The sequence below is a fragment of the Vombatus ursinus genome, unplaced genomic scaffold, assembly GCF_900497805.2.
Source record: "Vombatus ursinus unplaced genomic scaffold, bare-nosed wombat genome assembly UNPS02014797.1, whole genome shotgun sequence".
Classification (NCBI taxonomy): Eukaryota; Metazoa; Chordata; class Mammalia; order Diprotodontia; family Vombatidae; genus Vombatus; species Vombatus ursinus.
This window is the reverse complement of record NW_020954575.1, coordinates 2969165-2993325: the sequence shown is the minus strand read 5'-3', so window position 1 is coordinate 2993325 and position 24161 is coordinate 2969165. Positions and strand designations below refer to the sequence as shown.

General features: G+C 47.4%; 1 protein-coding gene across 9 annotated transcripts in view; it reads right to left on the bottom strand.

Moving 5' to 3' along the window:
• Positions 1 to 586: 586 nt before the first annotated feature.
• BCAS3 (BCAS3, microtubule associated cell migration factor) overlaps positions 587 to 24161 on the bottom strand; it is a 781854-nt gene continuing 758279 nt past the window's right edge. For 5 of the 9 annotated variants that reach the window (XM_027870394.1, XM_027870395.1, XM_027870393.1 and 2 more), the window contains 2 exons: positions 17372 to 17437; positions 587 to 1490 (listed from right to left, as the gene is read on the bottom strand). In XM_027870394.1, the coding sequence (XP_027726195.1) occupies positions 1342 to 1490; positions 17372 to 17437 (215 nt within the window). In that variant the 3' untranslated portion in view covers positions 587 to 1341. The other 4 variants (XM_027870398.1, XM_027870401.1, XM_027870399.1 and 1 more) reach the window with 3 other exon arrangements.

Sequence of the window (24161 nt, the reverse complement as noted above, 5' to 3'; positions counted from 1 at the left end):
GAGAGAGAGAGGGAGAGGGAGAGAGAGAGAGAGAGAGAGAGAGAGAATGAATGTTTAGAGGGAACAACAGGAGAATACTCCCTAAAGTGCCTCCTAGGATTATCAGAGACCAAAAACTGTTCCTTCCCCAGTTGTACTCTCTCTCTCTCTCTCTCCTTGGGATCCATTATCCTGAGAATTAACCCACCCTGCTCCCCCTCCCCCAAAAAGTCCAACTTAAATCACATAGATGAGCATTAGGCCCTGGCCTACTTTCTCTCATCAGCTTGGCTCAGCATGTCAAAGTCTGCCTTAATGAGAGGTAAGGAGTCCAAAGCTTATGTAGGCCTCATCCTCTTCTGGGAAGAGAAGAGAAAGGAGGTGGAGAGTGCTCAAAGCAGGACCAGGACCAATATGCCAGAGTCAAAAATCAACACTTCTCCCCACCTTCTATCCCTACTTCCCCCTCCCCTCATGTTTCCAGAGAACCAAGGCTTGCCACAGGGATATGTGTGATGGAGACAAGCTGGACCTGTGTCCCAGGGCTCAGTCCAGCCCCTGGGGAGGAGTCCCTTTGCATGCCTCACCAGCTCAGGGACACAAAACCTGATTTCAGCTTAATTTATTGGACAAGACATGCACTTCTTTACAGAGTTTCAATAACCATGGCTTCCTTCACCAAATAGGGGAGTTGAATCTTAATACAGGATTAGGATAAAACAGGGGACTGTAAGAAATACCAATTCTTCCCATGAGCCAAAGGAGTAGTAGGGTTGGAAAAAAGAGACAACTCTCTCCCTCCATTTTCCATAATACCCCTGGCCTCAGTTCATGTGGCAACGGGAGGGCAATGGGTGAAGGGAACAGTGAAGCAATGATTTGTTATATCAGAGGGAAGAGGGACGGTGGCCACCCAGCTTAGAGGAGCCAGACTCTAGGCTCAACTCAATCCATCTTCTCTCTACCCCCAGCCTTTGGACCTCTGGGCTCTGCTGCTGGCCCATGAGCGGGCTCTCCCTTTCGCTGGTTAGAAAATACAAAACCAGATCCAGTGTGTAACGACATGTGCAACAATGAGGGTGGAACTGAGCTTCTGGAGAGGGTCTCCTCCTGGCCACACTGAAGAGGGAGGGAGAGAAGCCACAGAGCCACCAAGTGCTTTAAGTGGCTGTCTCTTCTTATCACAGAAGACAGACGGGGAAACAGGCCGGGTTCTTCATCAGTATGCTTGGGAAGGGTGGTCAGCGGAAGGAGAGCAGATGCTAGAAAATGTAACCAATCCTGGTCTTCCCATCCCCGGGAATAAGAAACTTCCTCAGGGGGCAGGCTGGCTAGAAGTAGAGTTGTTACTATTGGAGGAGGCTAAGGGAAGCCGGAGGGGAAGAGACTGAGGGGCTGACTTTCATTGGTGGGGAGAGGAGACCGGTAGCCATCGAAGTTGCGTGGGATGCTGCCACTTGTGGAGCCTGAGCTGTTACTCAGAGTCTCAATACTTCCCTCTCGTTGGAGCTCTGCAAAAGAAAGAGAAGACGTCCAGGTCACGACTACAGCCCGAGGGGTGGGAGGGAGAGCTGCTCCCTGAAGGGCAGGGATTTGCTGGGATGGCTCAGCCGTCTGCGCTGACACCCAAGGGAGTATCCAGGCATCTCACTACTGTCTCTTCAGAAGCCTCTGGATGCCACCAGAAGCTGATCTGGAGCTTGGGGTCCCAGACAGAGGTCTGGCTTCACTGTGGGGCACCAACATTAGGCCAAATGTATTTTTAACCCTGCCAATGTACAACAAGGTTAGATCCATGCACGTGCATATAGAGATACATCCCTGCAGGCTGCAGAATATGGAGGAATGCATGAACAATCTCTCCAGCAGAGAGGAAGGGCCCTGGTTATCAGCTCAGCTTGTGCCCTGTGTATAGTAATGGGACCATGGTGTCTGAAGGAGGGAGGAATCACGGCTCCCTCCTTCCTTTCCCACCCTCCTAATGCACATATATCCACTTTTAGAACAAGGTTCAAAGTCCATAGGTCCATTACCATGCCAACCCCAGTCTGTGGCACTTTGCCTATTGGGCCTTCCTAGCCCCAGAGGAGCACCCAAGTGAGGGTGGCCCTGCTATGGGGTTGCCTTTCCCCGTCTGTCTGTTTGTCTGTCTCTCTCTCTCACACACACACACACACACACACTCTCATCCCACCTCCTGTCAACCATTTGCTCAATTCATCTTTGGAACCTCCTGGCAACCTCTTGTTACCACTGTAGGGAGAATAAGAGTAAGTGATAGGGAGATAGGGGGAAGTTACATACAGGTGAATAGATAACCACAGAGCTGCTAAGGTTCCTCTGTTCTCCTCTCCAGGCGGCTGCTGACAGAACACAGAGGCTGAGATGTGGGGCACTCAGACATTCCCAGTAGGGTATGGAAGTTCCCTCTCAGATCCTGGTCCCCTTCCCTAGGCTCTGTTATGGTACAACAAGGTTCTTTCCCCACTTAGCTGTGGCTACCCACCATGTGCCATCACGTCACCCTGGAGTAGGAGTACACTGGCAAGAAGCTGACCCATAGCATACCCTGTCAGCAAGCAACCCCACTGCAAGGCAGCCTCCTTTCCTCCCCAGTGCCATGAGCTCAGGAAGTCAAGGCAGTAATTTCAATCAGCTAGGAGTGGCTGAGCACACGCCGATGCTGTACTTATCCTGTCTGGTTTGAGGCCTTTGGATCCTTCTCATGCACAGCTGCCTTTGGTTAGGGGCCCTGACTCCCCGGCTGGACACCACTGGTCAAACAAAGCCTGCACAGGCGCCAAGCAGACAGCCGTGGGGCCACAACCCCAGAGAACCACTGCAGGCCAGTGCTGTCTGTCACCAGTATCCAAAGAGTCAAGGGGTCTATATTTCCTTCCCTGGGATGAGGAGTTCTCAAACTTTTTGGTCTTAGGACCACTTTCTATTCTTCAAATTATTGAGGATCTCCCAAGGAGCTTTTGTTTATGTGGTTAATAGCCTTTAATGCTATTATGAAAAGTTTTGACTTTGAGGATCCCCTGAAAGTGTTTCGGGGGCCCCCAGGGGTCCCTGTATCACTGTTTAAGAAACTGCCTGGAACTGAGGAGTGTGCAAGGATCCTAAGAGTAGGACTGTCATGACTCCAGGACTGATTATACAGCATTGGAGCACAGGGCCAGTGTAAGGAGATGGATGAAAAGGGGAGCTCATTATTAGGTGGGCGTGAGGATGCAAGAGCCTCAGTGACTTCTGCAGTAGAATGAAAGCAGTTAAGTGAGTGGTGATGGTTGTGGAAGGCAGTGAGTTTACAGCTGGATCTGGCAGTTTCAGGTTCCAGGGATGAAAGTTGAATCCACTCCAGGTGCTCCTCTCTGGATGGCAGTGCCCAGTTTAGTCTTCCAAGGTGAGGGGCGGGGAGGGGGCAGAAACAAGGCAATCAGTTGGTTTGAACCCCTACTTCCCCTTGGCTGTCCATCTCTCCCCTGCCCCCACACCACCACTCATCCCTGTCCCAACCAATAAGGCACAGGCTGTGGGCAACAGAGAGAAAAAGAGAAGGAAATTCAGATGCAAACCAGGAAAGGCAAACAGCTGAGAGCTTCAGGGAGATATGAGCAGGGGGAGAGGGTCACACACCCTCTCTCTGACATCCCACCCCCCTCCCCAGCACTTTGAAACCTCTCCAGGTCTTTTTTCCTTCTTTGTACCAAGACGGCGGGTTGGGGGGTGGGGGAAGAAGATTGGCTGGCAAAGCAAGGAGATGAGCTGAAGAGCTCACGGCAGGAGGGGTAGGGAGGATGCTGAAAGATCCTCACCTTCCTTCCCTCCCCCCACTCCATGCTTCCTAGGGTCAGTACCTAGGATAAGAAGGAACTTTATCATCCTCCAAACATCAGCAAGGGTCAGGGTAGAGGAAGGTTTAGGGTGTTAGGAGAAGAGGAATGCCAGCATGCCCAGGACAAGGTGCTTCAGAAACAGACAAGCAGAGAGCCCAGGCCTAGACAGCACATCTCCTCCTTCTCTCTGCTCCGCCACCCCCACACCAGTGTTGGGTCTACAAGCAGATGGACAGGGCTGGGCCTCTGACAATCACTCTCTGGACAGCTGCTATCCCCATGCTTGGTGAACAAGCACCAGTGGGACTGGTATGTCTCAGGCTGCCCTTCCTGCCCCTACCATATGGCCAGTCACTCCAGCCTGGGGGAATTTTACAGGGCAAATGTGCTGTCCCCTAGATGCTCTGTCATCTACTATGGACTGGATCTCTTAGCCATTCTAGTGAACAACCTACAAAGAAGAAGGTGGAGGGAAGCAGGATTCATTCAGGCAGCTCAAAGACTTGGAGTTTTGTCCCTTTGGCAGATGACTGGACAACTGCATCCCACGGCGCCAACCAGAGAACAGTGTGCATACGGCCATGGGCCTATTCCAAACCACTTGGGGGAGGAGGGATTGGGGAAAGGAAGGGAGAAGAGGGCCCCTAGAATGCTGCCAACATCAGCAGGATGTCCAGCCCATCAACCCTGAAAGAGTAGAGACATGGGGGAGAATTCGTGACTTGGGGTTCCATTCCCCTCACTAGGCCAATCATGGGGGATTCAGGGAACTGGCTAATCACTGGCAACGTTCCAGGGAATTCTCCTAGAAGGCCCTGGGGAGACGGAGGATGTATATGTACAGGGGAAGCCAGCTTCAGGGTGGCTGGTCCTTGACTTCTTTCCATCCCCTGCCCCACCCAGCCCTGGTTAAGGAAGCTAGAAATGGAAAAAGGTTGCCTTACCTTCCTCCATCACGCACGCACAATGCTTTGTTATTGGAGGGTTGTTCACGAACGCTGGGCTGATGAGATTGTTTTTTTTTTTCCTTTTTTTTTCCCTTTTGAAAAGAAAAGCATTGAGGCATCTATTTTGAAGAAATATGGGTACAGCTAAAGAGGCAAATAGGTTCGGTTTCGTTTTGCAAGCAGGTATAAGAGGGTGTCAGCAGAAGGAAGTCAAACTTGGAAGTTCTGCAGCTTTATGGAGAATTTCCATCCATAAGGACATTGCCATGCATGTAGGGATCTGTGAGGAACTCCTGGGAAGGGAGTAGTGGGGATGACCAACTGGGAAGGCTTCCAAGATGGAAGCAGGATGATGAAGAAGATGGGGCAGGGGGCTGGGAGCCACACATTCAGCAAGTGCAAAGTTGGGGAAGGGGAGTGGGGTGTCACAGCTTACTCCCAAACACATGCAGTGATTAATCTAGGGAAGGGAGCGGACAAGATGGGATCAGCCTATTCTCTTGGGAAATTTCAGGTGTGTGTGATGAGGGACATAGCACAGGCTGGGCCTCCTTTTCCCTCCTTCCTTCTCCCACCCAAGGCTATGGGGAGGTCTCATCTTGTAAACCATAGCATACCGTGTACCAAATTTCTCACCCTTGCTTGTCTCCAGGGATCCACGTGGGGTCCCTCAGAAAGAGAATAATGTACTCTGTCCGCTGGGGCTGCTGGAGATCAGCTTTTTCCGACATTCCATCCCCTACCAATGCCTCCCCCCAAGTGATTGGGAGTAACAACCACTTCCAGAAAAGTAACCTGGGCTTAGAAACAAGATAATCCTATTACCTGGCTCCAGACATATTTCATGTCCATGGAGGTTGGGGGGACAGGGGATGCCATTCTCCCCATCTGCAAGATGGGAGGGATAAAGAGGTGACATCACTAGCTCAGAGTCTTGTAACCAGTCTCCCACAAGGTTCAGCAATGGATCAAGAGGTCCTGACTCTCTACAGAGTCAGTCTTAGATGGGCATGTACAGGGCCAGAGTGCAGGCAGGAAAGATGGCTGTCCCTGGGAACCAGGCATAGGTCAGAGGATGGAGAAGTGTTGAAAGATATCGGGCAATTGTAGGGGGAACATTATGTTGACCTCTGCCTAGCCCACCACTTACAGGAGTGTTTGAGGCCTGGCTATTCCAAAGATTTATGGCAGAAAATAAGACTTACATCCTCAGCCCCTGGCTGCCCTAAGCCCCCAGCACTGAGGAACGTTGAGATGTAGAATGATGATGCAAAGGTACCCAAGAGAGACAGCCAGGGATGGGGAAAAGGCCACTTCTCAGGGTCTGGGAGAACAGAGAACAGGTCTGGGAGTTAGAGTTTGTGGGGATGAGGAACTGGGAAGAAGTCAGAAACAGGCTAAGTTTTACACACAGACTGATAGGAGGAGAGGAAGGGAGAGTCTGGGAGAGGGAATTCAAATCTTCAAGGAAGTAGGAGGCTCGTATAAATGTTACACATAGGCTCTTCCAGAGGTAGCAGGCTACAGCTGCCTTGGGAGGCCTGACCTGCTGTTTCTGCTGGGTGTCTCTGCTTAACCTTCCTGGACTTAGGTATGGGCACATGAGGGCAGGCAAGGCTCCAGCCCTTGCCCATGTCCCTGCCTCTCAATGGCATCTTCCCTTTACACATATCTGAGAAGGAAACCAAAGCCCTTCTGGAAGTGGTATGTGGAGTGAGGGCTGGCCTATGAGGATGCCAAACCTGGGGAAGTGTCTGCCTACAGACAGGAGGATTCTGTCTGGCAGGGGCAGGTGCTCGGGGAGAAGGGTGGCAGGGATGGAAAAGGAGCACATGAAGAAAGGCTCTCATTCAGGGTCTAGTTACTCCTCTCTTCTTTCCCTAGGACCAAAAGCTGCATGCCTGAAAAATGTCTGCAAGGAAGGTAAGGGCCCAAGGGACCCTTAACAGGGTCATTCCATCTTAAAAGGTTCAGCCTCAGTTGTGAATGTCTCTCTAAGGGCATATTTACTCAGTGTCCAGGGAAAACACAGTAGGGCTCCACTGCCCAGGACCCATTCATGATGTATCCTAGTTCCCCCCACCCCATGTCCTTTCCCTTGACACCCAACATCCAGCTCCCATCTGGCCTGCCCTGTGGCTCTTCCTTCTCTTGTCCCAGATTCACCTGCTCACAAAGTCTGTCAAAGTCTGGGTCACACAGAGCCCTCTGTCCATCCCTTCCAGCTGGGCAGCTGTCTGGAGATGCCAGGAGGGATCTGGGAAGGCTCATCTGCCATCCCTGAGCCTCCAGGGTACCATGACACTAGGTCCCTGAGCTGGCCGGAGGAGTGAGCCATTCAGAAGGCTAGTGTGCTGACACAAAGAACTTACACATGCCTCTTTTCATAAACTGTCAGTGACTCCACACAGCACAGGATCTTAAAAGTATACTGGCCTAGGGTGTCTGAGTCTTCAGAAGTTATGGTATTAGAACAACAGCATCTACCAGGGTCAGGCTGAGGGTGTCCATGGTGGGGTGGAGGTGGAGGTGGGGGCAGGAAGGACTAGCCCTGAAATCCAGAACTTTTAAGAGGCAGGCCAAGATTTCCTTCAACCCTCTACTGCTCAGTTGAAAGCACATTTAAAGTACCCCTAGTATGGGATTAGAAAGTCATTACCTAGATTCAGTCAGAAACCCCTGGGCCTCTCTGTGGGTGGATGGATAAGTACAGGTCTGGCCAGCCAGAGACTCAGGTGGGGGAAGGGGGTGAGGCCTAGCTATCTGTCCTGTCCTTCCTTAGGTCTAAATCTGAACCCCCAGAGCTGTGAGTTCCATTTGGTAGAAGGCAGAGAGAAATGGGAAGGAACCGAGAACACAGAGCTGCCTGCAGGTGGGAGCCTCTGGGCCAGCCAACATGCATCCCCCCAGGACTGTAAAGGCTCAGGCTGGCCGAGGCAGGGAGGGAGAGGGTAGAGGCAGGAGCAGCAGCTGCAGGGCTCATGGCCTCCTACCCTTCACTGCTGCTGAGGCTCCGGTCAGGCTGGTTTATAGCCTCCACAGTGCTGCCCATTAAAGGGATTAGGAGAGTGTTTGGTTTGTATTGCAAGGACTGGGGCCACCCTACCCCAGCTCCCTGGAAAACAAACTGAGAACCTACCCATTCCAACATGTGGAAAGAATGGGGAAGAAAGGGGGTAGGAAAGAGACATACCATGGCCAAGGGAGTCTTACTTTACCCCATATCTCAGGTTCACCCTGAGATCCACGGTAGACCGTACACTAAGCTTCCTAAACCCTTCTGTGTGTTGGGATCCGCCCCGGGTCCCAGAAAAGCAGCAGTGGTACCCAGGTAAGAGCGGTGGGGGGAGAGAAGAAAACACCTCAATGGGCTTTTCTCTCTCCATTTGCCCTCACCAGCAGGTGTCCCCACAGCCTAGGGCCCATGCCAGGTTGACCTCACCAATCCTGAGTGTCCCAGGTGTCTTACAGTTTTTCTCCTTTTAATCAAGAAATGGCCTAGGGAATGAGGGTGGCAGGTATTTGTTTATAGCTTTTAATTTTCTTCTATTTCTCTTTGCAAATGCCCTCCTAGAAGCTGTAAAATAAATTTCTCACCCTGTCCTGACTCATTGATTGCTGGCCTCAGCACCCTGTTGCCCCCAATTCCCCAACCCCCACCATTCCAGGCTCAGTGGTGCTAGCAGTGCCAGACTAGGCCTGGGGTGGGGGTGGAGGGGGTAGAAGAGTGGGCCAGGAAGGCTTAGAGTTTCTGCTTTAGTTGGCCCTATCCTGGTAGCAGTAAAGATCTTCGGGATTCGGGGGTGTTCCATACCTGAAGAGCTCTGTGGGGAAGGCTGTTCCCATCTGAGTGATTCTGAAACTATACTTCATGATCTTCTTGGACCTGTGATTCCTTTGGATATGGGGTCAGGCCAAACTCCCTTAGAGGGTGAGCAGAGAAAGGGGCTCATTCACTAAGGGCTTACTCCCTGTTTGTGTTACAACCCATTCCTTAAATGAACCCTCGAACTCCAGGAAAGTCTTCATTGCCCTGGCAAATGACTGGATTCCAGGGCTAATACTATCAGAGTGGAGGAAGAGGTAGGAAGTGATGTGGGAGTGGGAGAGAAGGGGTTTCCCAGGAAGACAGGGCAGTTATAAGTTCTGAATCTGAGATGGAAAACAGAATGGGGAGTTCACTGGGGCCATGGAGGATGCCCAAAACCCCCAACTGCTTGTGAAGGTTTAGCTTGGTAAAAGGGATATTTGCTCCTGTTTTCTCTCAAAAACCCCAAGCCAGTCTCAACCCTCAGAGCACTTTTCAGAAGGTTAAAAGGATAGACAGCTAAAGAAGGTCAATTGGAGAGGGCCAGGACTCTTCTCCGCATGTAAGCAGGAATGCTAGCCTTCAGGAGGGCTCCCTTCTCTCAACACTGCCTTACTCTGACCCCACCCTCTAGAGCTCTGTGCAGTTCTGCAGAAGTGGTCCTCAAAGGGCTCTCTCTGCGTGTCCTTGTACCTCTCTGTCTCTCTCCCATTGGCCCGAAGTCACCTCTTCTGGGCTGAGAAGCCACAGAAATCCACCACACTGGCCAAACAGTGGCTAGCCTATTCACTGTGGCCCTGTGGCAACAGAGCTCAACATATCAATAGCTCCCAGCACTTCCACCAGACCTAATCTCAGGCCAGTCCCTTAGACAGCAGTCTGAAAGCTGCTCTCTTCACTTTGCCATCAGCTCCTCCTACCACCCTGGCCAGACAATGCCTGTCCCCAATCTGAGACTCCACTAACCAAGATCCTGGCCAAGGAGAAAAGCAGGGCAGGGGTGGGGAACCTATGGCCTCAAGGCCACAGATGGCCCTGTAGGTCCTCAAGTGTGGCCCTTTGACTGAATCCAAACTTTATAGAACAAATTTGAGTCTGGGATGAACTTTTTTCCTGTGCAAGGGTTTTTCATTCACACCAGCAGCATTCTTAGGACTCCAGTTGGTAAAACAGCTAGCGGAGGAGGCAGCATGAATTTGAAGCAGGGGGTGAGGGAGTAAAGCACCTATCATCATGTGCTGATAACAGCTTGTTCTCAGTTCTGGTCTTTTGCTTCCAAGGGGCAGACGAGGGAGAAAGGGCAGTCATTTTGGCCTAGTTATCTCTGCAGCTTAGTACCTGAGGCTGAGCACCTGGAAGGCACCAGGAAAATGGTCAGATAGCTGCAATGACAGATTCACATTGCTCGACGGTGACCTCAGCCATAACTACTCCCTTCTCCCAGGAAAGGCGGCAGCCCATCCGTGGCCCCTCTCCTTGTAATCAGACATCTGCTCTCTGGGCTGGATCCAGTCTTTTGGGGTTCTGAAGTGCCTAAGGTGTGCCTGAAACACGGTCCCCACCCCAACCTGGTTTCCCTCATTCACACCTCAACCCTTAGGCCGGACCTCCAATTTCTAATACAGGGGAACCAAGAGCCATAATGAACTAGGCTGAGGGCCAAGGACACAAAGGAAAGCAAACTCTTAGTTTCTTAGCTGCCTCCTGGGCAACTAAAAGCTCTGATGAACAGGGATGTCATCCCACCAGACTCAGGCTAGTCACATGGCAGTGTCTGCTGCACTTGCTAGAGATGTCACACTGAAACCTGGTGGTTACAGGAGGGTAGAAGACTTCCTTCTGACCTGCCTCAGGCTCTTCTGAGCTTTCACCACTCCAACTGACACTGGAAAAAGACAAGGCAGGCTTGCCTTCCAAAGACACCGTGGAGGAGTAGCTCTCTGTAAGGCATCTTCTACTTACTGATCCTCAGCTCTTCCTACACAAGGGGGGAGGAACAGGTATCCTAAAATGTATGTGTGTGTGTGTGTGTGTGTGTGTGTGTGTGTGTGTATTTGATAACACACTCAGAACTCAAAAAGAGAAAAGAATTTGGAAACCCCTTCAAGAACAGCTAGACCTGCTCTGTCCTTTTCTTTCTCCTCACCATGGCTGGTGCTCCTGTTCATTCCCATATCTCTGCCTATCTCTAAGCAGATGGACTCCAGATCCATAATCCAGCCCTAGTCTCTCTCCTGAGCCCAAGTCTCACATCACCCACTTCCTACTGCACATTTTGAACTAGAAGTCCTATAAGTAGGTCAAATTCATTATGTCCAAAACAGAACTCACTCCATTCCTGAACTTCCCTATTATTGTTGAATCTCTACTGTTTTCCCAGTCACCTAGATTCATGGTCACCATCCTGATACTTCATCATCTTCTCTCTTTCCATTCCAATCCATCCTTCACATAAGCTGCCAAAATAATTTTCCTTAAACATATCTGAACACGTCATTTTCCTCCCCAATAAACTCCAGTGGCTCCCTAGTGCCTCTAGACTCAAATATAAACTAATCTACTTAGCATTAAAGGTCTTCACAACCGGGCCCATTCTTAGCTTTCCAGTCTTCTTACACATTAATGCCTGCTCCGACTCTGCCACTTGCTCCTCCTCATATGTAACCCTTTATCTTTCATCTGTGGGCCTTGGCACTGGCTATGCCCCTAGCCTGGAATGCCTTTCCTACTTCCCCTTATCTCTTAGAATCCCTTCCTTCAAGACTGAGCTCAAATATATTCTGCAGGAGGCCCTTTCCAGTCTCCCAAGCTGGTAGTGTCTTCCCCTGCCTGTAAGACTACCTTCCACCTACCCTATCTTACATTGTACATGTCTGTTTACGTACATGTTGTCTCCCCCATTATAATGCAAGCTTCTTGAGGGAAAGGACTGTTTTTGCTTTTTCTTTGCATCTCCAGGGCTTAGCACAGTGTCTGGAACACAATAAGTACTTGATAAATTCTTATGGATTGGTGATCAGAGGTGGCTCCTTAAGCACCAAAGAATCAAAAATTTCTGTATCTGGGCCTTATTTTACTCATCTGTAAAGTGAATGGGTGCCTTCCAGCTCTACATTCACAATCCAATGACCTCTGTATTTAATTTTCTCGATCTGAGAGGAGGCAGTATCCTGTAAAATGACAGGGTCAGGTTGAGGGGTGGGGAGAAAGCAAGGTAGGGGTATGATGGCAGGGATTGGAGGAAAGTGGGAGGTAGAGAGAAGTGGGAGGAGGGACAAAGGTTAGGAGAAAGGATATCGGGGTGAGACGAGGCAGAGAAAAGCAGCAGAGGGAACAATAAAGTTGGATAATGGTTGGAGATATGGAAGGTTGATCTGCTCAGACTCCTTCCAGGATTATGTTTAGAGACAGCAAAGATACTTCCCTCCACTAAGATCCTTCTCTGAGGCATGGAGATGGTTGCTGACGGCCATACCAGCAGAGCAAAAGCCCTCGAGGGTCCCACTGAACTAGGAAGCCTGGGCCTGGCTATGGTCCTTCTGTCTCTTCCCAGGGAAGTGGACAAAAGAAGTCCAAAAGGACTTTTCACTCAGGGGGGTGCTAAAGCAATTACACTTTCTGGCTATAGCAACTTGTGAAAACTGTCTACCAAGGAATGAAGGGCACTACAGCCTGCCACTCCCCATACTGGTGAAATCCCAGAATTCTGACAGGCATCTGATTAAACCTGGGTTAATACCTAAGTTGACCCACCTTTTAATATGTATTACAAAGAAAAGGCCAGGCTATTCCAAGTAGGACAGGAGGCTGTGCTGCTGAGTTTCCATGGGCCTTCCTGGCTTGGGCTAAAGTCATGTTTACTGGTCAGTTCTCTGGTTCAGGAGAAGTTCTAAGCTAGGCTCTATTATAGTGTCAGAAACCAAGACCAGCAGATTGGCTGGGAATCAGGAGACCGAGCTCAGAGTCCTAGCTCTGCTGGCTGATGTTCTAGGTGCCCTGGAGCAAGTCACATCACCATTCTATGACTCAGTTCCTTCATCTGTCAACTAAGGATAATACTTGTCTTGTCCTACTCACAGGACTGTGGTGAAGACAGAGTACTACACGTGAGGTCAGGAAACCAGAGTTCAAATCTTGTCACAGACACTTGTGACCCTGAGCAAATCACTTAACATTTCTTTGCCTCCTTTTTCCCCATCTGTAAAATGAGGATAATAGCACTACCTCCAAGGGCTGTTGTGAGATAAAATCAGAAAGTATTCATAAAGTATTTTGCAGACCTGAAAGTGCTATATCAATGTTAATTATTATTAATGGGGAAAGCATGTTGGAGGATTTGAAGTACTATGCAAATAAATGTAGAATCTTATTATTACTGTTGTGATTTTATGGTTGCAAAATAAACTTCGTTACTCCTGGTCTTTCCCTGCCCAGCCCCACTAGTCACATACAGTTTCCTTGAGGTACTGAGGCTTCCCACACCCTCCCAAGAGGCATGGGCCTGAGAGTATATTTCTAGACAGCTGAAATGCACCTTCCACTTTTCTGCCTCCTCTCCTGCAGCTCATTTGCACAAAAGCAAAGCCAGAGACTCAAGGAAATTCTCTTTTTGGGAGACCCAGGGTCCTAGCAACATAGCAGACATATCTTGTGGAGAAAGAATGTTTAGCTGGAAAGAAGGCTGCACAACGATTTCTGCACATCTGCCCAGATGCCGAGTGTGCATGCTTAGTAATGGGGCGTTGGGGGGGGGGAGGACAGAGAGGAAAGGCCAGGAATAAGACCCAGGTCCTGGGAAGATATGGAGAGTCTAGAGGAGGGAAGCAGCCACAGTGGGAGGAGGGGGCTTGGGACCCTCTCTTCAGACCAGATGTTTGGCTACCACGCCTGAATCTCCCTCTCTTCCTGTAGCCCCAGTGACCAGATTCAGGAGGGTCCATTTTGGTTCATCTGAGCCACACTGCAGCTTCGATGGGGCATGAGGCGGGGGTGTGGGGGAGGCACTGGGCCCTTGGATCTTAAGAAAGACACCGCACATCTTGAACACTTGCCTGGCCTGCCTGAACCTCATCTGGTTCTCATTCAAATGCCCCAACATAATTAAATTCTCAATAACGCAGGCCAAGAATTCAGTAAGATGTGGCTTTTTCCTTTTCTCCCCCTTTCCATTAAGGCTAAGGAATTAAAATGTACCATTGGATAGACAGGCTAGCTTCCTTCCCCCTCCTCCTGCCCTCCCTACCCCGTTCTGCCCTACTGCCACAGAGGTAATAGCCTGGTGGTCCCGAGCCAGTCTTTGGATCCTTAGACTTACCTGAGGATACTGACAGGTGATGGCAGAACAACAATCTTAGCTAGTTGTGAAATTTATGCCTTCTGGGGATACAGGGCAAAAAAGGGTGGGGGTCCTTCCTTGCCTACCAGGCTTTTGCCTGGCTCCCAGATAATAATGCCAATGCAGAAGAGACCTACAGTGCCCTAGTCACCCATGGGTGGAGTTTGCTTCCTGGCATAGCCCATAAATGAATGTTAGCAGCTCTTTGGGATTCAATGATATAGCTTCCATGATTGCTGTGTGAGTGTGAGTGAGTGTGTGTGTGTGTGTGTGTGTGTGTGTGTGTGTGTGTGTGTGATCCTTCCTCGGGGCTACTTTGCCTCATTCTGGTTTCATGATCACTCGACAATTCCCTGAAATTGTGTGCATATTGGGGGGGAGGGACTGAGGACAGAAGGAACTTTATAGGTCATCTAGTTCAGACGTCTCATTTTACAGTTGAAGGAATAGAGGCTCAGGAAGGTTCACTGACTTGCTAAACGTCATACAGCTTATAAAAGTGGTAGAGATGGGGTGGGGGTGGGGGTTGAGGGGGTGACTTTTGTAATGGCAAAGACTGGGTTTTCAGATTCAGGTCAACTGATTCCTAACTGTACACTCAAGAGATGTTACCCTTCCTACAAACAAAGCCAGATATGTGTCAACCAATCTTGGCCCAATTTTTTGGGGAAATCACATAGAGTAATGGAGGAAGTATGAGGAACAAGGAAATGGGTCCAATTACCTCTGGGGTTCTGAGATTCTTCCCCTGTTCCCTCCAAGAATCTCTGATCTTTCTGAATCCCTTGGAGACAAGGCCCCATTTCTGGCCCTCCTCACTCCTGCCTGAGAATGAACCCGAAATTCAGCAAAGCTTTTGGGGATTTTTTCTGCTTTCAGGGAGCTCTAGGACAGCTTCTCTCAAATGGGTAGAGTGAGTTGTCCAAAACCCAAGGCCATGTAGCCCTGGGTGAGTATGAATGGCTTTATTCCTCTTACCTCCTGTTGACTTAGAAGACCATCTTCCTAATCTCTCCTTCCCCTTCTCCCTCCCAGAATCTGCCCTGGTCATGGAGACATCCAACCCAGTGTCTTCTGCTTACAGTTCTATTACTTAGCGATTTATGGCTTGAATGTAATAGGTTCCATTTGACTTCCTCCCCATCTACTTGTCTATTTCTCTTAATGAACGCAGTGCAGGCTTTATGAGGGTTTCTCAATAACTTGGGGTATTTTTCCTTTCAACATAAACAGCCCTTCAGGCTAATGACTTGGAGCTGGTGTGGCTGTTCCTCAGAGACAGAAAGGGGATGGGTGGAGTGGTGGGTGGCTGTGTGCTTTTGTAAAAGGAAACAGTTAACTTGCTGCCCCTTAAAACAGGAGGCCCCCTTTCAACCCTGCCCTCTTTCTCTAACATATGTACAGCTCAGAGCTTCAGCCAAAGGCACCTGTTTGAAATCTGGAGGCTGTCTGCCCAATCATGTCACTCTGTGTGCTGAACCCACAGGTTTCATGTGACATCATCATCATCATCATCATCATCATCATCATCATCATCAACAACATTTATGTAGCACCTTCAAAGTTTATAAAGTGCTTTATATACATTATCTCATCACAACAGCACTTCTGGACAGGCAGAGATTGACTCTGACTCACCACTCACCAGTACAGGGACCTCCCAGGTAAGGAAACTCCCTCCACCAATGCAGGTCAGGCCCTTCTCTGCAACTTAGCATTTCAGGTAGTTATCCAAAGCACTAAAAGGTTGAATGGCTTGTGCAGGTTCACACAGTCAGTCTTTGACAGAGGCTGGACTCAAACCTGGGTCTTCCTGGTTTTGAGGCCACTCTGTCTTTCCAGGTAAGTACCCCCAGTTTGCAGATAAGAAAACTGAAGTTCAGAGAGGTAAAAGTGATTCACCTCAGGATCACACAGCTAGCAAATGTCAGAGATGGGACCTGAACTCATTTCTTCCTGACTCTAGGTCCAGCATTCTTTTTACTAGGCTGTTTGCCTTTAAGTAGACGCGGTTGATTCAGAAAGACACCGGGATATGAGTGACCAAGCTCTGAGTGATAATGTTTTTTGGTTATCTTTTAAAGGTAAATTTTATGAACAGGTTCATAAAGTTTTTGGCCCTTGGATTCAATTTAATATCCTCATGGCATCTGGGTTTTGGCCCATGTGTCTTGGAGGTAAGGGCGGGGTGGGGTATAATGTTAATGAATTTAACTAATAAATAATACAGTAAACAAACTTTCAAGACTTCACTGGGTTTGGACAAGGTCTTGGTAAAAACTAATAAAGGCAGCAAATAGGTTTGCCTCAACCACAGGTCCCTTTCCATGGACTTTCTCTTAAAGGGAACATCCAAGCAGAGCAAACAATGGCTGTGAGACGCCAACCCCACAGCTCAGAGGCCATCTCAGGGGCTCCAGAAGGACTTACAGAGACAGTGAGAGGCTTCCCTGGGCCTGTGCAGAGCAACAGAAAGGGAGCCTGGGGAGCGAGACCAGAGAGAGGGCAGCCCCAGCTTCACTATTCCTGGCCATTAGGATGCTAGTCTAAGACTGTAAACCCACAGAAAAGGGTGGAGGAGGAAATGACAAGCCCCTACAACTTCCAGAGGTGCCCCTGGGACAGCTGATGCTGTGCTGGCTTCTATGCTCGGGGCCCAGACGTGCCGCTGGTGCCGGGGCCCCATTCATTATTCAATCCCGCCGGGTGCAGACCAGCCTTTCCATTTGCTCCTCCAGGAGGAATAACAAATCTAGAAATGCAATTCCACTTTGGTGTATTAAGATATTGATTTGCCTGCTGAGTGGAAGTGCATTTGTCCTCCTGGCCTGTCCCACGGGCTAGAAGGGGTTAACCAAATGTTTATCACAAGGCTAGCTTCAGAGTTGAAAGTAATGTGATCAGTAATGAATTTTGTGTTACATTAGGTTGTATAAATGGACAGACAAGCGCAGACAACAAGTGGCCAGGAGTCGGGGCTAATCTAATGATGTAAAAATAGAGACAGCACCAATTATGCTGGGGGCCAGCTCAGAGCTCCTGCAGGGACTGCAAATGAATAGGTACAAATCCAATTACTCACTAATAGACGCACTACAAGAGGGGCAGTCAATGGTAAGTGCATTAGAGCCTAGTGACCTCCCTGCTCTGCACAACAGAATCCTAAATTTGACTTCCATCTTAAAAGGGGAGGGGGGAGTTCTCAAAGAAATTCTTCCCCCCCCAGCTCCCCCACCAATTTATCTCCAGCTCCTCAATGCCACATCATGTCCATGTGGATGGTGAGAAAGGACTATGTGCCAGCTGCCTGCCCTTCACCCTCCTCCCTCTTCCACCCCAGCTCCAGCCCCCTCCCCCTTGGCTCCTGAAGCACAAGCAGCCAGGGGGCGGTCCCTTGATACCAACGAGAGCCTTTGATTTTGTGCATCTGTCAGACCTGGGTCGAAGGCGGGCGGTTACATACCAAAACATTTCACAGCCATGTGTCTCTCGGGGGTGATGTTTTTAACTGCTACGTCAAGGACTGTGTCTGTATTAAAAATAAAATATTTCTTTAAAGAAAAATGAAAAAAAAAAAGATCTTGGAGACATAAAACAATGTGGGACCAAAACAACACCTTTTCAGACAGTTTATCTGCTTTGGTTTGGCTGTTGGGGACTCCAAGTGGCGCAAGGGGGGAGTGGGGAGGATGATGCAAAACTCAAGTCTTCATGTTTTTTGGAGCCCATTATACCTTTCCCCCAAGAGAAGAACCCAGACCTCAACTCACCCTGAGGTTTTATACCCATTTTTCCATCCTTTCCTCTCAAACTGTCCCTATCCATCCTGGATAGGACGGGAGGACGAGAAGCTGGCAACTAGTCCACCTTGGCCCACTTTGTACCTAGTTTTTGGTTTCTGGCAGCAAGACGACAAATGCCTCATTTGGCAGTGTGTGGTCAGGGCAGGCTAATGGCCAAGATCCCCAGGAAATAAGTCATGGAGTTAAAACCCGCCTGGCAGCACCCCTACAGTATGGTTGGTTGGCTTGCCTGGGAAATTGGGGAATGCTGGTAGAGATTTGCTATGATGCATTAAATGTATCCTTGTTTGGCTCTCAATGACTTGGAGATGAATAAAATATGAAGCCAAAGAGGCTCCAAACCTTTCAAGGGGTCCCTGTCCATTCTCTAACAGTGGCTGGCCTAGGGCAAGCAAGTTGTCATGCGCATGCGAAGATGTGCACCACAGAGAGACTGCCTAGGACCACTCCACCCAAGTCAGGGAGGAGACAGCATGTGCTGAGGCTGACTGGAGATGATGGGAATACTACAGGAGGATGAGCTCACGGGGCACAGAGTGGAAAAAGGCATCCTGAACAAATGGAACAAATAGATGGGTATTCTCCCCAAATTCAATTAAGCATAGAGGGGTGGAATTTGAAAGCTATCAAGCTACGCTAAATAAAATCCATGTGGGGAAAAGTTTGAGGGAGGTTGGTGAGAGCCCAGCAAGACACGCGAGGCCTGGAAGAGCTAGTGGGAGGCGAGCAGTGTTTTTCCTCTAGCAAGACCTCAAAATGTCCCCATGGCTGGGGCCCAGCAAGGCCTGGGGGTGAGGGGCAGGGAGGAGGTAAGAGTGGGAGAAAAAAATCCACAAACTAACCATGGGCTTCAGGCTATCTATCCCTGGATGTGGGTGCCCAGAAAGGCCCACAAAAGATTACGTTAAAGACGTCGAGATTTTGTTTCCTTTCAGCCATTTTAGGGATAGTGATCTACTTTAGTTTCGCAATATGGGCCCTGAGCGTACAGAAGTTCATAAAATTAAAAAAGAAAACATTCTGTTTAGTATGTGTGTAGAAAACCTTCTTTGCGAGTCCAGAGAGAGAAGTCTGTTTGCCTCAAAATTTTGCTCTGAGGATTCTTGAATGTAAAAAAAGAGACCTAACAGAAAGATAGCAAATTTTAACAAGCCATGATCTTAGGTTGATGGAATCTTAAGCCCAAAGACTTGGGCTTGAAAGGGATCCCAGAGGCAATCTAGTCCAAGCCCACCATTTTACACAAGAAGAAACTGAGGCGCAGGAAAATCAAATGATTTGTCCAAGGTCAACCAAATAGAAAGTGGTACAAATGGGATTTGAACTCAGGTTCTCTGATTCCAAATCTAGTGCTCTTTCCACCACTCTCAGCTCTAGAAACACTGAGGCTAGAAGATGTTTGTAAATGGCAAATCTTCAAGGAAAGAAAGAACAGAAAGAAAAGACTTCCCTTTTGTAGTCAATTATTTTTCTAAAAATTTCTACTAAAAATTAATTAATTAAAAAAAGCAAAAATTTCTAGGGCTGGACAAGGTCACTAGCGATTCAATATTTGCCCATTCTCCCTCCACATTCTTGTGGCTGCCCCCCACCCCCTTACCTTGTGCTGGAAAGTCCCTTAAAAATTCATCCGTTCATGCTGGGAACATCGCTAAGAAGTCTAGCCCATCATTAACTAGGACACTGTTTCATCATGAGGGCAACATGACATATGAGGCTCTTCTCTACATGGCTGAGTCATTGCGTACACATGGTCCTTACTCAGCTGGTCCCCAGTTATCGACGAGGGACTCATCAAAGCATATGAAGAAAACTTTACCACCCCAATCAAAAATCCATAGGTTTTTCTAAGGTTTGAAAAGATGTTCTCTTATCCAGTTTGGGGCTTCCAAGGGGGAAAAATAAAAAAGTTAGAAACAGCACAAAATCTGTACCAGTGATTTCTAAGTTTGCTCTTTAAGGTCAATAATAATCTTCCCTATGATATTTTATTTCCTTGCTCCTTTTACCTTCTCTGTGCCATCTGGTGGTCCTGATTTCTTACATTCATACATTCATTCATTCATTCATTCATTCATTCATTCATTCCCAAACATGTACTGAGCACCAACCTATGCTGCTGAATGCTATATGTAGGATATGTGATCCTGCTGGGGAAAGAATCAGAATGTCAGAGATTAGGAGGTAAGGAAATTTAGAAACCATCCAATCCAACTCCCTCATTTTATAAGTGAAGAAATTGTTACATAGAGGTTAAATGACGACCAGGATCACACATTTTCCTTTGTTTCTTGAGGACCTACAAATTCCTTCAAAGGCAAGGAATACATTTATTCTTCCCAAAGACTATGCGCAGCATGTAGGTAAGTAATAGCCCTCTCAAACTGGTTGCACCTCATCAGAAAAAAGCAGACAAGAATCAGCAGGCTGGCCCTTAAAGTAGGAATACCACCAACTGGTCCCTCATGGCTCACTCGGAGGGATGCCATCTTGGAGGCCTCAGGCACTCTTTTTCACTTGTTGGAAGTTCCTCTATTCCAACAGGGCCCTAGACTCTAGAGGAGTCTAGGCTGTTGGATAAGGCTGGTAAATGTCTACATTTTAGGAAGAGCTTGATGGAGCAGAAAGGACTGGTTTTGAAGTCCAAAACTGGGTTTGCATCGGGCCTCTGCTCTTTCCTACCTATGTAAGCCTGGGCAAGTCATGTAAGTTCTCAGGGACTCAATTTTCTCACTTGCAAAGTGAAGAGAATACTGCTTGCTCTACCTACCTTACAGCATTTTTGTTTTTTTTGTGAAGAAAGGCTTTCTAAAGCCAGGAGACAGTAAGCTCTTGAGAGCAGGGATTGCCTTGTTTTTGGACCCAGTACAGTTTGTGCTAAATAAATACCAATAGGGATTCAGGTGTAGAGGAAAGGATTTACCCTCCTTCCTTTTCCCTTTTGCCACCACCCAATCTACTGCTGATGACCCTATACTGGATGAGCTCTGAGAGAAAGAGGCAAGTAGATCCTGAGGTCAGGATCTCATAAAACAGTGGGAACTTTAGCCCCACAGATTCAGGGATATCCCAAGTGGCAGCAACTGAGAAAGAAGGGGAGTTCTGGTGGTTAATGGGTTTCCTGACTAAGGCTAGTTTGTGATCACACATAATAGTTAAGTATGCATCTTGGGTGCTGCCATATGGGAAAAACAAACAAACAAACAAACAAAAAACATCCAGGACTCAGAATGGGCCCATCAATGGCAAAGCTGGGAAGAGGTCAGGAGCTCAGCCAACCTGCTGTCACCAGCTCAAAACTGGTGGTGTTTGCCAAGAGGTCTGAGGGCATCGGAAAAGAAGGTATTCTAGGAGTATCACAAATCAGAGAACATAGCTGAAGAAGCATCAGTTTTCACAAAGAGACCTGTAAGAGCAGGCATCCCTGCCTTGGAGAAAAGTCTGAATTATAGTCAGTTTCAATTGGAATACAGTTTTATCTCTTTCAAGGTTACTCTAACTAACTGCTAACAAAGTATGGCCAAGTAGAGAGGCCCTTTCTGGATCTACTTAATGAATGGATGAAAATCATCTGTGATGACTACATTGATTGCTTTACATGCAAATGGTTGGTCCTAATGTACTTGAAAACAGCTCAGAGTTCAAACAAGCCACCTGGAATCCTGGCTCAACTATTCATTTAATAAGCAAACTGTTCCTTCCTAGAACTTCAACTTCAGCCCAACCTAGATCAGACTATCTTGGATTCCGAACTAGGGGGGTCCCAATTCATAATATTTTGCTGTTCTGAATTTAAAATATGACAGAGCAGATAACATTTTCAGGTTCTCTGAAAGACAAGCTAGGATACATTGGGATCCTTTTTGTGGGGGAATCTCACCTATGGTATTTATTTTCTCAGGTTTCTGTTTTTTTTTTGTTTTGTTTTAAGTTTAAAGCTAAGGTCTGTATGAAGAAACAGCATCTAGCTGAGTGCCTTGCATTTTGGGGGCAATTAATAAGCATTGGTTGACTGAAACTACTGTGTGTCTATACTTAAAGACTGATTAAATCACTCAAAAGGAATAGCCTTTTCAAGAAATGAAAACAATTTGTAAAATTGGCATAGCCAGATTGCAAAATATACAACGTAAATCAGGAGTACCCTTATTACCATTCTGTGCAAAGGAGTGTAGCAAAAAGGGCACCCTTTTGAGGGTGCCCTGTAGACTTATAAAAATGGTGGTGGGGAAATGGAGACTTTTTTTTCCCCATGCTTTTCTGCAAAAGAAAAAGCCACTAGAAGAATCAAAGCCCTGTGTAATAGAATAGAGCTCCCTCGACTTCAGAGAGACTAGTTACTTAATAAGAGCTGAACACCAACTAGCAGTCAGGTGAGGAAGCTAGCAGCACCAAAGGGCTACAAAGCAAAAAGCAACGTGGAGACTTCAAGAATCAGGCTTTTTGACATTATAAATGAGAGAAAAAAGGAAAAAGCTGTAATAAAAAATAAGCTGTTAGAAGTTAGTTAAGCAGTTAAACGAAAGAGCTGAAGTCTAGCTAGAGACAGAAGGTACTTAATGTGTGCTCAGGTATTTGGTTTCTTTAAGTCTACCTCTATAATACAGTTCTTTCTTCAAATCTAACTATGAGAATGAGCAATTAATTTATTGTTATTTTAATAAATATTCCTATTTTTAACAGAAAAAAGCAATGTTGAATGTAAAGTAAGCTAAATTCTCTAGGACTCAACTGGCCAGACTTGGAAGAAGCCAGTTGTACCACACTGCCATGACAATATTTATAATATAGGTAGAGTGCCTAGAAGGAATCAACTAGCCTCTTTAAATCTGCACCTAAAAATCAAACCTATGATATGATGACTAATATTATACTAGTAGAGTCACCAACACCATGGAAAGCCATGCTTCAAAGTACAGTACAAAGAAGCACTATCATTCATTCATTTTTCATCAAATATTTACTATTATGCACCTAAGAGGCACTGTGCTAGTCACTGAAAGGCTATGACTGGTGGATAAAATTAACACGCACCTTATGGGCTATCCATTCCTGAATGCAGCTCTTGACCAATCTTTGAAGAACCATGCTAGATGAGTTATATAAACGTCACTTATATATGAATCCACATAATGATGAGCAACATTGTAATGGGGATATCTGTAGATTAAGGGCTACAAGGACAAAAGCAAATGGAGTTTAGGGTAGTGACTACATCCTTCATTGATACCATTATAAATAGTGTATCAATCCTGATTACTATACAAATTTCCGTGCCAATGATGTCCTAACTGGTAAGGCATTAAAGGAATCTATTTATCTCTGGCCATTAAGTGCATGTCAGAGCCAATCAACCACTTGAGAATGCTGCCTTGTCCATTTGTCCTTCAGACCATCTCAAGAGGTTGTCCTGAGCTTGGGGGTAGGGAAGTGGCTGATATCAGAGGCAAAGAAAGCTTGCTCTGTTTGCCAGCATGGGACACTAAGATTTTTCCTTACTTGCCTAAATGATCCTGGATGCTTTGCTGTCTTCAGGGTGTGAGGGTATATATGGGGCACTTCCCTAGGAAGGCACTACAGCCAAGGAGGGGTAATATTGGGCTCTTACTTCAGGATGAAGGCAGAGCTGCTGAGCTAATAGTCAGTCTGGAGTCTGTGCAAATGCAGAGAGACTGTTAATGATTGTTAACAGTCAGGAAGAAAACAGATTGATGTTATAGCACTCTAACGTTCCATCCTATATACCCTGGGCCATTTTATTTTTCTTTTGAAAAGACAGATAGCAGACATAGTCAATGCTATCCCAACTGAGTCACAATGGGGGGAAGACAGAGGGAGAGAAAATACCATTCTGTTCTACTATAAACCAAAGAATGGTCTCATCTCTTTCATCAGAGGGATAGCAGAATCTTGATTTCTCCCCCCCCTTTTTTTTCTATTTTGTGGACCATATTAAGGCTATGATGATTTGACTGCACCTCATAGCTGTCTGGCACATGGAACACTGCCAACCTCCCTCAAAAAACTCAGCACGACTCCAGTGCCCACCAATCCCTCCACCACACACAACGGAACCCACCGGCATCAGGATAAGGTGCTCTGAGAAGCTGCTGGGGTGGGTGGTAGGAAGAACAGGAGAGCAGACCTTACAAAGGATTATGCTAGTGGTTGTTCTAGCCCAGGAGTTCTCAACTTGAGGGCCATGAACTTGTTTTACAAAATACTGTGATGATTGTATTTCAATAAGATTTTGTTGTTGTTGTTTTTGGTAATCTTTGTGATCTTGTGCATTTTATTTTATGCATTTAAAAACATTATTCTGAGAAAAGGTCCATAGGTTTCACCAGATTACCACAGGGGTCCATGACACAAAAACATTAAGAATCTCTGCTCCATTCCATTTGGACTTGGGAGGTCAGGGAAAGAATCTCATGGAATGAACAATCACTG